This window comes from Colius striatus, chromosome 1 (assembly GCF_028858725.1).
Source record: "Colius striatus isolate bColStr4 chromosome 1, bColStr4.1.hap1, whole genome shotgun sequence".
NCBI lineage: Eukaryota > Metazoa > Chordata > Aves > Coliiformes > Coliidae > Colius > Colius striatus.
Genome location: NC_084759.1, coordinates 68,923,392 through 68,939,508, shown reverse-complemented (window position 1 = coordinate 68,939,508; position 16,117 = coordinate 68,923,392). Strand labels below are relative to the sequence as shown.

Here is a 16,117-nt window from a genome sequence, read left to right as displayed (position 1 = left end):
TCTCCTACACGTGTGCAATATGGTAGGACTGCAACACAACATGTTTGAGGCTGATTACCTTACCTAATGTTTGAGGTTGGAGGTCTACATTCTACAAGAGAGCACAGAGATTAAGGCATGAATAGGATTTAAAACTAGACAAACCTAATCTGAATAGCTACCTCCAAAGCAGATCAGAAGAACATAAACTTAATTACGAGGATTAAATACCCTTCTTGGACAGGAGCACTATGTGAAAGGATGGTTCAGTAATAAGATTCTTGCTAACTATGCCAAAGCAAGTAAGACAGTTTATTTATTATTATATTCTGTAATCATCTACCACCTTATCATACAGATATTCCTTCACTCAGGTGGGAGGCAGGACTAAACAGACCTCTTGTTAATCCACACTCACTGTGTTCTGTTAGGTGGATTGAACTTTAGGCAAATTAGTATTATGAGTCTTTATGAAGTATTTTTGTTGCTTCACACAGTGCATTAAAACTTGAAGTGTGTGTGTAGCTGTACTTAATGTATATTTGAGCCATTCCCAGGCCTATCAGGCAGCTAAGTTATTTGCTGTGTCAAATATTTAGGCTAGGCTTATCCTTAGTCTTTGGTTTCTTGCTGCTGGACACACGAGATGTTCTCCACCGAAGAGGATGTCACCCACAGGTCACTTTCTAAGACAAAAATAGTATTTGCCAGTGTCCTAAAAAACTTGGCAACAAAGGTAAGCAGCTAAAGCTGATGTCGTGATGGAGTTAAAGGTGTTATCTACAGGTAGTTGCTGCTTGAGTGAAAAAGTATCTTGTTTATAGTTGTGTAACTGCAAGGGACTAATGGACAGCTCTTCCTCAAACTATTCTAGTAACCTCTCTGAATGCAGCTTTGCTGGGTGCTTAAAGTGCTTTTAAAATCCATTCTGCCAAACTTACAGCATTTGCAACTCTCAGTAACACCACTTGCCTTGTTTCCCTAATGTTTCTGTAGGGTTGGGGTTGACCCAGATCAGGATCCTCCACCTACTAATGACAGCTTTCAAGTCTTACAAGCAGTAAGTAATTATGTAACTTCTCTATTAGGCTGATCTTATTTTATAATTAAGGCAAGAAAGAACTGTAGAGGCTATGTGCATGGATAAAACCTTTCTCTCCTAGCTGACAAGTCAGTCATGCGCTTGATGTTACGATATTCAAGTAATGCCAACCGAAGGACATTCTGTGGTGTTGTGTGTAGTGCTGCAGTGTTCAAATATCTGTGTATACGTATACTGATGTATATAAGGCATCAAAAACCTTCCCAAATCTACTAATACACTCTATTTAATAATAGGCTTTCCTCTTCCTTCACCTACCCAACATGCTTGCTTTTAACATAAACAGTCCTTGCCAAGAATGACCCAGAGATAATCCTCTTGGCTTCTATTCAGTAATTGATACCAAATTTTGGCCCTTGGACTTGCTTAGAATCAAAGATTAAGTTCAGTAATCTGATCTCAGCTCCTGTATACCATACCATAAGCCAGCTGCATCTTGTCTGGTACTAACTGCTTGTATGAGGCAGTAGGAGCGCTGGAAAATTGTCATTTATATTCAGCAAACTGTTGCTGTGCATCTTTTGTACAGCTTTTTGTGCATCAGAGTTGACTTTTTCTCTGCAATATGCTATTGGCAAATGAGACTATTGAAAGACTGCTGTTCATAGCAGAAATTTCAGTTTTCCTCACCTATAAACTGTTCATAGTCTATAAACAGGAGTAGTGAAAGCGCTAGAAAAAAAAATCCCATGCCACCCAACACTTTCTGAGGCTTAACTGGGAGCTTCCACTGTCCAGACCTTTATGCTCTCCTAGAGTCCTGCTTGACAGGAATTGTGCAGAAGCGCAACTGGTGGCTGCTGTAGGAACCTGACAGAGGAAGCTGGATGATAGGAAAGAGATGCCTTTGGACCTTCAGGATGATTAGAGTGCAACTGTGTGAACTCTGCTTTGTAAACTTCAGGTTGGGTGATGCTGGTATTCAGATTGGTCACAGATAAATCCATGGGATACTTACTGTATTTGGGATCAACATTCTTGTCAGTGGCTTTCCTGCATTGCCCCCCCCTCTTTTTTTGTCAAAGATTATCCAGATTAGAGTTATGTGCTCAGGAAGCGTCTTTTTCATTGCATAAACTGCATTTAGCATCTCTGTTCTTTGTAGAAGCTTGCGTCCAGCACACAGAATAGATTCTGCAATGATGGGTGTGTGTACCAAAAAGAGTGATCTTGGCTTTGTATCTTTCTGGGAAGCAATTTGAAGGCCAGGCCTCAAAACAGCTTTTACAATGAAGGCTACAGTTACTGCTTAAAATCAAGGTTTAGAAGTGGTACTGTAGTAAGATGACTTTGGCTTTAACTGAACTTGTCAGTATTTGAGGAATTGCTTTAACAGGAAACAGAGCATGGGTATTCTGTTCTCATTCAGTGTCTGGCTGGAAATATCTTGTTTGCTTTTTTCCCATGTAAACATAAAGCACTTACCCATTTGTTTCCCTCTTTAGATGTGTATTGCATTCCTAATGGAGACTATTAGTCAGTTCCCTTTGGATTCCTCTTCCTTTCACCAAGCCAAGACTAGTAGTGTGTCACAGTTAAAGAAAATATATCATTTGGGATGAAGAGGGAGTAAAAATGTACTGAGCTTTAACTCTTGGTCGATCATAGATTTTTTTGGGGGGGTTTTGTGGATCAGAAGTACACGGGGCAATCCTGTGTATTTCTCTTCCAGTAGTTTGTAAGATGATTCATACAGGGCATCCTCGCTTTGTCTATTTTCTTGTGTTTAACTTTGGCCTCTGGCCAGAAAATAAAAAAACAAACAAAAAAAAGCCCTAACAGTAACAAAAATAACAATAAATGCAGCTGCAGACCAGCTGGTGTGATGACTTGCAGCATGGCTTGTAGAGGGATTATTTTTAACACTTAGCACTTGACATTGATCTGCCACTTAGGAAATTTGCATGACCTTCCTCAAGTGGGATTTTATACGGATTCTTTGTTAAGCATGTTTCTTTTAAGTGTGATATATTTGATCAGCTCTGTGAGACTTTATCAGGTATGGTGAATTCCCTTGTTTTTCCAAGGAAGCAATAAGCTTAAGGAAAGTGCAACAAATAGACCTCGAGTTAGGGAGGCCAACCAAGCAATGAGGAGGGATCTGTCTAGAGTATTCCCATTCATATATTTGGGGAGTGGGTTGAGGACAAGACATCAAGGAGGTTTATTTGTCAGTTTTGGACTCCTTTCTATATCTGTTACCACATTAATTGTGTGATAAGCTTTTAGACCCAAGGGGACTTGGTGGTAGAGAGCTCATTAAGCTAACTTGAGGGCAACGAAGAGAAACTATTTTGCAGTCATTGCTAGTATTTCTAGGGAAAGTAACCTTCTGAGAATAAGCATGTCTCTAAATAGCTTTCTTCTGCAGTCAAAGTACAGTATTGAAGTAATTTGGCTCTCTTTTTTTGGACAGGATATTGTAACATAAATGACTGGAATGCGTGATTTAGATTTTTTTTTTTCTGCCTGAAATAATTGAATGTATTTTTATCTTTCTAGGATGGTCCAGATTCTGAAAGAAGGAACAGGACAAAGCAGGAAAGTGCTTGGCTCTTCAGGCTGTGGTATAGCTTTGACCATAAGTATCCTTTTGAAAACACAGTTTAGCTTTAAGGCATGAGATGTTCACTTTCTTCCTTTGCACGGCCTTAAGCACTTGAGAGAGTTAAACAGGAGAAAGAGCAAGTATTTTACAGATTCAAGGCATAGAACTTGCTGACTCAGGAGATGGATCTTTCCTTTCTCTAATGTGTGGTCTGTCAGGCATGCTGGAGGACAGAAACCAGTCAGTTCTGGAGCTGAATTTCCTCCCTGAACAGTGAGACAGCCAATTAACTATTTCAGATCCTCCAATTTGTTCCATAAATCTGGTTTTGTTTTCACTGATGCTGATAGCGCAAACTAATTTTCCAGTTCATTTTACATGTTTAAGCCCCAACTTACTTCTCTGAAGAGCCATCTGCTTTTATGATGAAGTCCTCTTTGGAAACCCATCACTGATATGGGAAGTTGTGAAACTAAACATCTACATGTGATCCAGCTTATTCTCTTCAGCATATCCAGAACTTGCTATGGGTGTTAAAGCAGAGCATGTCCTTGTGTGTAAATACTACTGTACAACCTTTGGGAAGCTATTATGATACTGTTTAGATAGCCTTATTTGAACTTCTTATCAATTTTTGTGTAGCTGTCCTGTTTTTCATGCTTTTTTAAAATCTACTTAACATAGTCAGTATGTCACACAGATGCCCCACTAAGTGCAAGCTGTTAAAGAGGAAAATGACAAACGATAGTCTTGTGGCTGTGGCAAGTCACTTCTACACAAATTCAACCAAATTTCAGTTCTTCATTCCTAGTAATTTCTGGGGCAGTTAAATATACATAAAGATCTGTGACAGGGCCCTAATCTTGTTACAGCTTGCATCTGAAAAGGGAGTCTTTTCACTGGGGTCTTGGCTATTAGTCGATGAGAGATTGCTGGCCTGGTTGAAGCATAGGTTGGAGCACAGATGTCTGTGGCAAGAGCACAGAAGAATCTGGCCATGGCTGACTGCTGCTTTCCTGTCTTTTTTAAGAAGGAAGCAGAGCTATCCTTTCCCCCTGCCTTTACAAAAGGGATGTGCCCTTGTAAAAAGAAGCAGTTGATAATGCTGACTTCCTCTACTGACAGGAGCACAAGTGCAGTGCCAGCAGCTGCAACAAGGGCAGTGGGGAATGCCTGGTGGCAATCACAGCTTATTTACCTGGTTCACAGACACTTTTAAAGGATGCTGATAGTGAATTTCCTTTTTCAGTGATGACTAGCAATCTTTAGGGAAGGTTTCTGTGAAGTCTGAGCCAAGAGGCAAACTTGTTTTAATGTGTCTTAGAGGTAAAATTCTGCTCCTGTTGCCAGGAGGCGTTAAGATAAACATCAGCTGGGTGGGCTTAAATTGCATGGAAGGGATGATCTGCAGAATTACCACCTCTGTGCCCATGGCTAAAAATCAAAATATTTATGCTAATCTCTTGGGTTTTGGGTGGAAAGGCAGATTGTCTCAAAAATTGCTCTTTACAAGGGAACTTAACTTGAGAAAGATGTGAGTAAGATGCACTTGGCAGTGTGCTCCAACTCGGGCTATTGCCTGCAGAGCTTTATGTGGATGGAAAACGAGGAAATTCATTCATGTGGAATGCAGAGTTCATTTAATGTCATGGGCTGTTCCCTGAGTTTGCCCACAATTGTTAAATGTGAAAAAAAACTGCAACACTGAAGTGTCAGGTGTCTTTTCCTGGGTTTGTTGCATTACAACCCAGTTGCTGTGTTGCCTATCTGCCATAGGGCAACGCGGAGGCTGGCAGGTTAGTGTAAGGGCAAAGAGTTTTTCTTTCCAGGATTGGGTGTAGCTGCAGTGTTACTAGAAAAGAGAAGAAGGAAATATAACTCTGCTGTGGCATAATCATGCTGTTATGTGCTCAAGTAAACACACTATGCTGGGCCTTGCTAAAGGGGAGCAACACATCTCTGCTAAAACAGATCGTTTTTAACCTTGATCTAGTGAGAGGATGAGGGAAACTCTTACATTCACAAATGGACTTTATTCTTTCTCTGCTTAGCAGCCTGAGAAAATAAGTAGAATACTTGCAATGTAGATTTACATTTTAGATAACCAGAATGATTTAAAAACCCTCTCAAAACCACAAAACTCTGTAGTCCTGATTTCAGACAATATTTGTAAGTCTTAACATGTTCCTCCTGAGTGCTGATGTTGTGCCAGTCAAGATCAATATGCTGCTCTGTAGCAGGGCCATCTTTTTTAACTGCTAAGCATCTCCTCAAGCATATCATACGGGACAAGGGGTAATAGGATGAAGGTGGAACACAAAATGTTCCCTTTAAACATAAGAAAAAACTGTTTTACTGTGAGGATGAGGGAGCGCTGGCACAGGCTGCCCAGGGAGGGTGTGGAGTCTGCTCTGGACGTTTTCCAAACCTACCTGGACATGCTCCTGTGTGACCTAATGTAGGTGGACCAGCTTTGGCAGGGGAGTTGGACTAGGTGATCTCTAAAGGTCCCTTACAACCCCTACCATTCTGTGATCATCAGTCTGGAGTGCTAGTGTGGAAAAAAAAATATGAATTTGCCTAGGGGCAGACTTATGAAAAGAGGTGTAAAGACACCTTCCTTTCCTACCCCCATGCCACCTCAAGGTAATCTGAGTAGCACTGTTTTCCTTCCACATTGTGTTTTGCAAATCGTGCCATACAGTTTTCCCTTTGCCTTTCTGAGTGTCTGTATGGTATGTGTATTGATGTGCTGCAGAGATGTCTTTGAGCCATACCAGAGTGAGACCTCTGGTTGCATCTCTGTGGCTCAGTGACCAGCTAGCAGTTCAAGTGGCTCCACTGTTTTGAGGGTGTTGGATGGACCATATTTCTCTGACAGTATTTCTCTATTTCCCTGTGTTGAACCACATAGGTAGGTCACCTTGTTATCTCTACCGTGCAACTTCAACATCATACTCCCATCTGCAGGGCAGAAATATCCTTGGCCCTATTCACACGAAGGCATGTGTACTTCTGCTTGCTCCTTTTGGTTCCAGAGAGTCCAAATGGTGGAAACTTTACAACTATTTGAAACTTTTAAGAGAGGCAGCTAGTTGCCCTTGCTGAAAATGTGTAAAGAACTTGCCTGTGAAGGATCAAGGGCAAAATGTTGGGGGGAAGATGTTTTTCATTCATTTGTTAACAAATGCAGGGTTTTTTCAATTAATGCTTTATATACAATTATGAAGAAGCTCATAGATCAGAGACAGAACCTTATTTATGTGCAATTGTCTTTTAATTTTCAGTAGTGTTTTTTTTGAGCACTGATATGTTTTCCTTAACTCCTTAAGTTATTTAAAGCCAATTCTCACTCACAGTGGCCCTCCATTAACTACAACTCTGCCCAGCTGGTGTGGCCTGGTAGCCCGCTGTCTGACAAGCCCACAGGTTTATGATGTAAGTAGAACAACTTGCTACTCCTGTGTTTTGTTTTTAACTTCAGCAAAGCAATTGTTTTCTTTTTAGGCAAAGTGTTGGTATGAGCCACATACTGGAGGAAAGTGCTGATTTGTCCTAGGCAGAAAAGCTTTAAATGCTTTCCCCTAAGCCAACAGATTCTTGTAGCAGAAATCAGAGATTATCTTATTGTTCACATTCAACATTTAAAAAAAGCCCAACACGTTTAAGGATATTGGAAAATTACAGGCCTAGTCAATAAACCAGTTCAGTGAATCACTTAAAAGTATTCAGTCCCTTCTCATCACTTTTGGATAAGATTCTTTTCCCGTTACTGCTAAGGTTGCATTGAGGTCTACTTCAGAGAAGGCACTGACACATTTACCCATGCCGGAAAGAAATCTGGTAGAGCTTCCCTTCATTGTTTCCACTGTGACATTTGAGATCACGTTTCAGAAACTGTTAATCAGTTACTTATCTCAGTCTAGCAGGTCACTATACTGTCGTTACAGGCATGTCTTGAAATAATTAATGCTTTATTCTCCTGTTACTCTTGGAGGATCCTGATATGTGTCACTCTTACCTCTACACTGCTTCTGAGATCTGTAACTCTTTAAGAGCTGCTTGTAGATAAACCCATAGTACTGTGTGGGACCACTGAAATTTCTGCAATGGTAACATCTCAGCTATGTTCAAGTAGTCTTGGAGCAGATTTCTATTCATCTTTTATTGGAGAGTTCTGAATTCCACTTGGAACTTGGAAATACTTCCCTGCATTTCTTTCTGATCTCATTAACATCTTACCTGATAGTAAAATTTCAAAGAAATTTTAAATGTCTCTTTAGACCTATTAGTAATGCAATAAACTGGCCTTGTTCCCACCTTTGCAATGCCACTGGAGATCTTAGAACAGACCTAATCTGGAAGGTATCCCTCAGACCAATTAGCCTGCTTGTGCATTGCACATGTGTCTATGTATCATCTTATAAGACTACTTATCCAGTAACTGAGGAGCTAACCAGAATGGACGTGCAAGCTTTGGCTTTCATTTTCTCTAGCAGTTGGGCTCCTTATCTCCCTTTAGTCTGTGTTCTTGGCTACTACCACATGTGGAATCTTATTTGTTAATTTTGTTGGTTCTGTGACACACACACAACAGAGTTGGGATTTTAACTTCATCATTAAAAATGCTGCATGCTTTGTGAAGGTGTGTAATATGGAATCTTCACCTTCTGTTCTCTCTTCTTATTCCTGTTTGAGTACATTGCTACATTAGTCTTAGGAAAGAGTTTAATTTTGACATGTTTATTTCTAGTTTCTATTCAAGAGTTTCAAACTCTACAGTTGCTTCATTGCTTTTTATTTCTTTCCATGGCTAGCTTTGCCACAGCCCTTGGTTATACATGTCATTTTTATTACTGGCTAAAAAGCCTTCCTATTAAGTGCAGGAGAAGCAATTGAAACGGAAATGTCCTTGAGAGGACAGAAACTGCTTGGAATAGTTGTGCTCTTGTGAGGTATGTCCAGGGAAATTGAATCTGAGAGAATTAAAGACTGAAGACTTTGTATTAAACAAACAAACAAACAAATCTGTAAATACTCCCTAGGATAGAACATAGCTGGAAAATCTGTTTCAAAAAGTAGTAGTAGATCCTAGATCTCATGCAGGTGAATGTCTGAGCAATTATGACATGGAGGTAGAGAAGGAAACAAGTGGTTCTGCTGACTATATTGGTGTCTTGTTTTCAGCTTTTGTTGTTAGGCTTTTTCTCCTCTGGCTTTATTACAGCCTTACTTACAACTTCTTTTCATTTCCATGACTGAGTATATCTTTTGAATTAGATGCCGAAGGGAGGCTTTTAAAGTCTGAGGGTCAAATAATCTTTTTACATAGTCTACCTACAGCCCATTCCGAAGCATGAGATCATGTCCTGTAAGCTTGAATTTGGATTGCACACCTGTCAGGTTCTGACTCAGGGTGCAGGGGTGGAGTACAGTGGATTTCTCTTTTTTTTAGAGCTGTCATTTCTATGTTGATGTTCTGCTGCTATAAGACTCTGCCACTAGGCTCACCACTAGGTATTTCCCACCCAAACAGAATCCAAGTTGGAGCTTAAAAGCATGAAAAGTTGCTGTAGTCAGTGCTTAAAATTACAATTTTCAAAAAATTACTCCTGTTTTTCTCTCCTGCTGTTATCTTCAGTGCATGACTGATTGACAGGGCTTTCCAGTTTATCCCAAACTAACGTAGGTCACTTTTTTATCTTCCTCTTTGACACATCCTTTGAAAGTTTTAGTACTTCTCTGTTTCATCAGCCATTTATCCTATTTGGAAGAAAATCTGTGTCATGATAACGTTCTTCCTAACAAAGCAGTCCTGGGAATTTTTTATTTCAACGTATTTCATCCTACACAGTCTTCCACCTTTTAAAAAGTTTAGTTCTTGCACTGTACACAGTGTAATGACTTGGCACGAAGGCAGAGAGAATTCAATTATTTTTCTAAACATGCAAACCCAGTAAAGAAAATCTATTTGTATCTTGGAGGAGGTAACTCAAAATTGGTAGGAAAACTGCTCAGCCATGCCTTTTCTCCTTCTTTTTCTTAGTGATTCTGGCTTCATAGAATTTTTTTCATTTCCTTGATGAATTTGAACTCGGTGGAGAAGCAGAGAAACTCTAAGCAGAGCTTAGTCAGAGAAACTCCAACTCAGATTTAAGTTGTAATATACAAAAAGTTCCACTTGAACAAGAGGAAAACGTTTTTTACTGTTCAGGTGAGGGAGGCCTGGCACAGGCTGCCCAGGGAGGGTGTGGAATCTCCTTCTCTGGAGGTCTTCAAGACCTGCCTGGACATGTTCCAGTGTGATCCAATCGAGGTGGTCCTGCTTTAGCAAGGGGTGGACTAGATGATCTCCAGAGGTCTCTCCCAAGCCCCGTGTTTCTGGGATTCTGTAATATTTTCATGCATACTACTCGATACTCTTTTTTTAGAATCACAAGATAAGTAAGTTTTGCCAGCCCTGCTGCCATTGTTTGTGTTCAACAGCAGCAGCAGCATACATGATGCCTGCTGTGGGGTGCAGTGCCTTTCACACATGCCGCATTTTGCTTTCCGTTAGGAGGCCGTAAAGCCTGGCTTTGTAAGCAGTAATAAGCTTTAGCTGCTTTAATGTCTTTGGCACGCGTTCTTAGGAGCATGAGCATATTTTACCACAAATTGGGACAGAATGCTGTGAGGTCCCTCAGGGTTATGGTCAGCACATCAAAGCCAAATTCATTCTCATATAGAGTTTTTGGGTTTAGGTACTTAGCCATTCTAGTTTGTCAGTTTATGTAGCGAAGTTGAGACCTATGTTTTTAGAGTGAATCGAAGCTATTCCTACAGAACTGTAGGGGACTGCAGAGGCCAGTTTAGGGTTATTCTTGGAAGAATTTCAAGTCTCTAGGGATCTACTTGGATACATTTCCTGCCTTTCTTGAAAGAATTGTTCATGCTGCATGAAACACAGTAGGTTTATTCACCCATCCTCTTTTAGTAAATCCCTGTGCTACACCATTCCTGGGTGTTCTCTGGGAAATACGTGAAATACATTGCCTGCTGCTCGCTGTGCTGTTCAGAAGGGAAATAACTCGGTGAAATCGGCTCGTACAAGGAAATGTTTATTCACTATGTGGAGAGAAAGCTCACTGTGTTCTCTGGAATTGATCATGTTTATGTTCATGCAGAAGTATAGGCCAGGACAAACCAGCAAAGGCTGAGTTAGGACTTGCTATACATTATAAAGCCTGTGCCACTCTCCTGTCAGTGTTGTGCTTCCAAGACCTTCTCAGCCTTGTGGGGAAACTCAGGTGTAGTGTGTGTTACCAGTTTCTTATCTGATAGATGGCTGCAAGGATTTGCTCTTAAGTAGCATTGTGGAAACATTGTGAGCACTCGCTGCGGCTGCTTCACACATGGCCTTGGTATCACAATACCCTTGGTGCACTGGTAGCCCTGCCTGCCTTCCCCTTAGTGCTTCTCCAAGGGCAAATGCCATGGCAGCCAACTTGTGATAGAGCTTCTCAGCTCCTTCAGCTTCTTAAAATGTAACCAGCCAACAGCCCCAAACTGCCTGCTTCTTACTTGCTTTTCTGCTTTTCATCTTTATTTGACCATCTCTCCTTCAAAACCTGAAATGTGTAGAAATTTTTTCTTCAACAGCACATTATTTTGTGTACCTTGTTTAATCATCTTGGTCCCGTCCTTCAGACTTTTACTTTGTCTGCAAAGGAAAGCTTGTAAAAGCTCTTTCTGGCAGTTATAGCTGAACCCTTTAATTTCTGCCTTCCTTCTTTTTAAGATAGTGACAGTAGTTCAGTGTTTTCTTTGCAATCAAAGAAAGCAAGCACCCTGAACTGTATTTGCTCTTTGAGAACAGTGCTCTCTAGCACAGTAACCCTCTCTATATATGTCTCTAATAAGTAACAATAAATTTGGCTGCTGTGAAGATTCTGAGAAATTAGCATTCATTCAAAGTAGGGCTTGTCTTGCACCCGCCGCTGGACCACACCATTTCTTTCGTTGCTTTTGGTAAACTCTTGACACCTCTTCCAGTCCTCATCAGTTAAATATCCTGTATCATCTAGAGTCTTCTGCTGCTTCATTTTGGCTGATTATCCTTCTGAAATAATGACAGGAAGCCTTCCCAGGAAGCTTTATTTAGCCAGGCACTGCATTTTTCATTGTGGACAGGTTAATCAACTGTTTCAGTCTCAAGCATCTTGAATTCCTATTCTGCAATACAGCTCGGGCTTTCTGGTCAGCCTGACCACAGCAAGCTTATAGTACTGATAGAATTTTCTTCAAATATGAGGAAGCTCCATTTTCTGACCAATTCATCTGTTCTGCCTTTTACAAAGACTATGTTAAACAGGAGTGAAACAGTACAATTGCTTGCTGTTGTATTATGCTGTGTATACTGTTTTGCCACGCTTCAGCATTTTCTAGTCTTTGACCATAGATTTCATCACATCTCTGCCAAAATGAATTCACAGGGTTTCGTGAGACATTTTCTTCTCAATATAATTTATCAGAACTAGTTGCAAAACTGAGGCAAGCACTTTCTTCCATCAGTCTTTTGTACTTTTATGCAATGTGCTTTTTTAGTGTTCTTAAGAACTAGGTCAAGTAATTCTCTGTTTAGTACCAGGTAAAAGTAAACAGTTCTAAAGAGTGTAGTTAGTTTCTGACCTGTAACAAAAATTTGTCGAGGAAACCCTGAATATAAGGAATTTGGGCCTAACCAGCAGTTTGTATGAGTCTCTTTGTAATTCATCAAGTTTGTCAGTAGGAGCTGTATTCTTGCTATCTGCAATAACTAAATTGTGCTTAGTCTCCAGTCTTCTTCCTGTGCTGCCTTCCAAGTCGTCATGCAAAACACAGTGTATGCTGCTCATCCTGTAATGCTGGCAAACTCCCAGTGCTATTAAATCCCTGGTTACCCATTTCATAATCTAGTCCTTGGATCCAGCTCCCCTGCATCTCACAACAGCAGCAGTAGTTACAGAGGGATAAGTAAGCTGATTTGCAAACACTGGGTTCAAAGTTATTTTTGACATTTCTTAAAGTGAAACTTTACCATTTACTGCTTCTGTATTGACTAATAAACTCTTCTATTCCGTTACCTTGTTGACAAAGACCAGATATTGTGCACTCTATGAAGATTTCTCATCTTTTTTTTTTTGTTTCTTTCCCTGCCCCAGAATCAGGAACAGCTTAGAGAAGAGGATTCCGACTTTATTCTGAATGATGGTGACCTTACTGTGACATATGGTGATACAACAATAACTGCAAACGGTTCTTCTGGCCCCCATACGGCTACCACTAGCCTTGACGGCAGGAGAACAAAAAGTAGTTCAGAGGAAGCACTGGAACGCGATTTGGGAGCAGCAGATCATGAAGTTACAAGCAGGGGTACCCGGCTAGTATTTCCTCTGGAAGACAATGCATGATTACTGACTCAGTAAAAATAACTCTTGCTCTGTGGATGGATCAAGGAAGACTGCAGGCCACTGTGTCACTTGAGGTGGGGGTGTTTGTTTAAACAAGTTAACATGTGTAAGTGGTTTTACTAGGGTCTGAGGATGTCACCTATTTTTTACTCAAGATGCTGACAGTGGGGTTTTCTAAATGTCTGAAAACAGATGGATGAGAAAACTGGTCCTTCTCCTCTTTCCAACCACATATTGAATCCCAATATAACTAGCATGCTGCAATTGTCATGTTCAGCTGCAGCAGTTCTCTCTGAAGAGAGGTACATGAAAACATTATCATTGAACTGAGCTTGTCTTGGCTTAGCTTGGGAATGTGGAAGAAGAAATATGACCATGATGATTATTATGAGATAAAGGATGTGTTTGTGTATCTGAATGTGGAGAGATCCATTGTTAAATTCTCTCTGGAGGTTGAGGAAACTATAAAGTGAAAGGAGACAGGATATGTTAGGGCTGCAAGTGCATGAAGACCAGGTTGTGGGGGAGTCTCTTGCTGCAAGCTGTACTTACTTCAGGAAAAAAGAAAGGGAAAAGAAGATTTTAAAATATTTGTTCACTGGCCATAAAATGGCCATAATAGGAAGGTAATGAGAGATACTTGCCCCTTAAGCTCTGGGCAACTTGTCTATTACTTATTAGCCCAACTTCTAGTGCCTCAAAACAAAAACATCCGGCTTCCTGTGGTCTAAGGTATACCTGAGCCCACATAAGGCTGGAGCCAGGCTTTCTTGGGTGGAAGTCATGAGGTAAAACTTTCTCTCCCTTAACATTCTTAAAATCAGATGAAGATAGTTGGGGAAGTGTATCTTGGGCTGAGGAAAATAGCAGGTAAGAGGAGGAAGAGGATGGGGAAAGAGAGAGAATGAGAGGCAGTGTTGAACTTGTGTGGAACCATGAGGTTTCACATTGCTCAGAAGAATCCATGGACTCTGCTTACAGTTCTTGTGTGTGATAAACAGCAAGCATCTAATTAAACAGACAAATACTCCTGGCTTTACCATTTGTGACTATCCTAAAAGGAAGGTGTTTACTCTTGTTCTCTTTCGCAGAGTAGATGTGAAACTTCAGTGGGGCATTGCACAACAACATATAAGCTACAGAAGTGATGAACTGTAGTATCATCTTAAATGTGAAAAGGGAAAAACCTTTGCCTAGTATTTAGCCCACTTACACGTAGGCTAGCTTTAACTTACTGCTTAAATGCTTTTTAATTTCCAAGTGAGGAGGTATCATTGTCTTTTGCCAATAGCTGAAAACGTAGGCTTGAAAGAGCAGTTCAGCTATTTAAAGCATGCTAAAAATGTGATTCCATTCTCATGTCTCAAAAGGTTTATTTTTTTAAAGCCTTCTGTGGCCCACTAATGTGATGTAATAACAGTTTGTCTCAAAGTGTGTTCTTCATTGATGCTGTTTCAGTTGTTCCTCTCGTAAAATTGTGTGTGAGTAAATACCCGCTGTGTTCCTCCTTAACGATTAAACTTCACGGGCTAACTTTGGTACGAGAACGTACTGCTGCAGAGACACTGCAGTTGTAGTCTAGTCTGCTTTCTTTCCAATGTGTTCTCTAATGAATTAGTGATCTACCTCCTTCTCTGTCCCTCTAAGGGAAATCCCTAAAGGGCATTGATCTGTAATGACAACCTGACGTTATTATGAAAAGAGACACGAGGAAACAAGAAGCTTCTCTCGTGGAAAAGCTGGAAGAGAAATACAGTCTGAGTTCTGTTCTTCAATGGTGAAGAGCAACAAATCCAGATGAATATCTCTGAGCAGAACAACTCCTTTTCAGTTCTCCTGCTTTTAACATGGCTTCTTTTTTCCTTTTTTATTTAAATGTTAAGTGCTCTGGCATTAAAAGTAGCTTCCTCCTAAAGTACAAAACCAGTTACATTAATTTTGGACAAGTTTTTTGGACCCATGCTGAGCGAGAACTAACTGTTGTAGAAGTCTCACTAGCTGAGTCACATGGACCAAATTTTGGGTTAAGACAGTAAAACTTACCCAAAATAAATGGACTTAATTATAATGAGGCAAATCTTTACGTGCATCTTGAAGGTGAAGCTCACCAAATCGCTTTGGCTGAAAAACAGAGCCTTATGAAGAGAGAGGTCTGTTCTGTCTAAGAAAGGTCAGGTACAGATTCTGGAAGTAGAAATTCTGTTTCATTAGCTTCCTCAGGAAAACTGAATCTCATAAAAGCCTCAATAAACCATCTCAGTGCAGATGCTTCTCTGTCTGTGTTTTTAATTCCCGTAGCAAAAATATACAGTTTCAATGAAGTTCACCAGTAAGCCCAGAATGTGGTTGTGAAAGAATAGCTAAAATAGACGGGTCATTGGTGAAAGGTGAGGAATATAATAGTCTAACTTTCAAAACTCGCTTGAAACACTCATCCAACGTGGCTGAACTTTTACTCCTGTATTATGCTAATGAATTGTAGTCTTTTATTTTTGTCTATTTCTCATTTTGTTTCCTTCCAAAATTGGACTTCACTGTTAATAAAAGGTAAGCCAAAACATCTTGCCTCTGCTACTGACACTGATCTTTGTAGCAAAGTCCCAAGGGACTCCTTTACTGAACAAGTGGGAAAACAAACAAACCCCCCTCCTCCTTGTCCTGAAACACTGCATATTTCACCAACTCTCCAATTTCTTTCCTTGTGTATATCCTTTTAAATTCCTATATTAAAAGAATAGCTTAATATTTTAAATTCCTTCCCAGTAAGATCCGGAGACGGCAAAAACTTGGCTGTCCCCATGGAGTGATTTCTCCATGTAGTTTTTTGCTTGTTGCATCATAAGCTTGAGGATGAAAATCCTCACCTGGAGTTGCCAAGGAATCTGCTAACTTTCAGTCTCTGCAGTAGGGTGAAATGAAATCCTTAGTCTTACTTCAGTGCTTCATAGAAGACAATATGGACAGTAAGGCAAGTCCTGCAGTTGTTTGAATTCCCATGCAGGTGACTCTTTCCAACAAAGCAATGCATCAGTAGTACACAAACGGGGCATTTCAACA

At 40.3% G+C, this 16,117-nt stretch overlaps 1 protein-coding gene across 2 annotated transcripts in view; it reads left to right on the top strand.

The window, feature by feature from the left end:
• Nucleotides 1–14,090, top strand: part of SLC9A7 (solute carrier family 9 member A7) — a 75,471-nt gene extending 61,381 nt beyond the window's left edge. For both annotated transcript variants that reach the window (XM_061998267.1, XM_061998259.1), the window contains 4 exons: nucleotides 976–1,039; nucleotides 3,584–3,666; nucleotides 6,962–7,067; nucleotides 12,812–14,090. In XM_061998267.1, coding sequence (XP_061854251.1) covers nucleotides 976–1,039; nucleotides 3,584–3,666; nucleotides 6,962–7,067; nucleotides 12,812–13,060 — 502 coding nt within the window. In that variant the 3' untranslated portion in view covers nucleotides 13,061–14,090. The remainder of the gene's footprint in view (nucleotides 1–975; nucleotides 1,040–3,583; nucleotides 3,667–6,961; nucleotides 7,068–12,811) is intronic.
• Nucleotides 14,091–16,117: the final 2,027 nt, after the last annotated feature.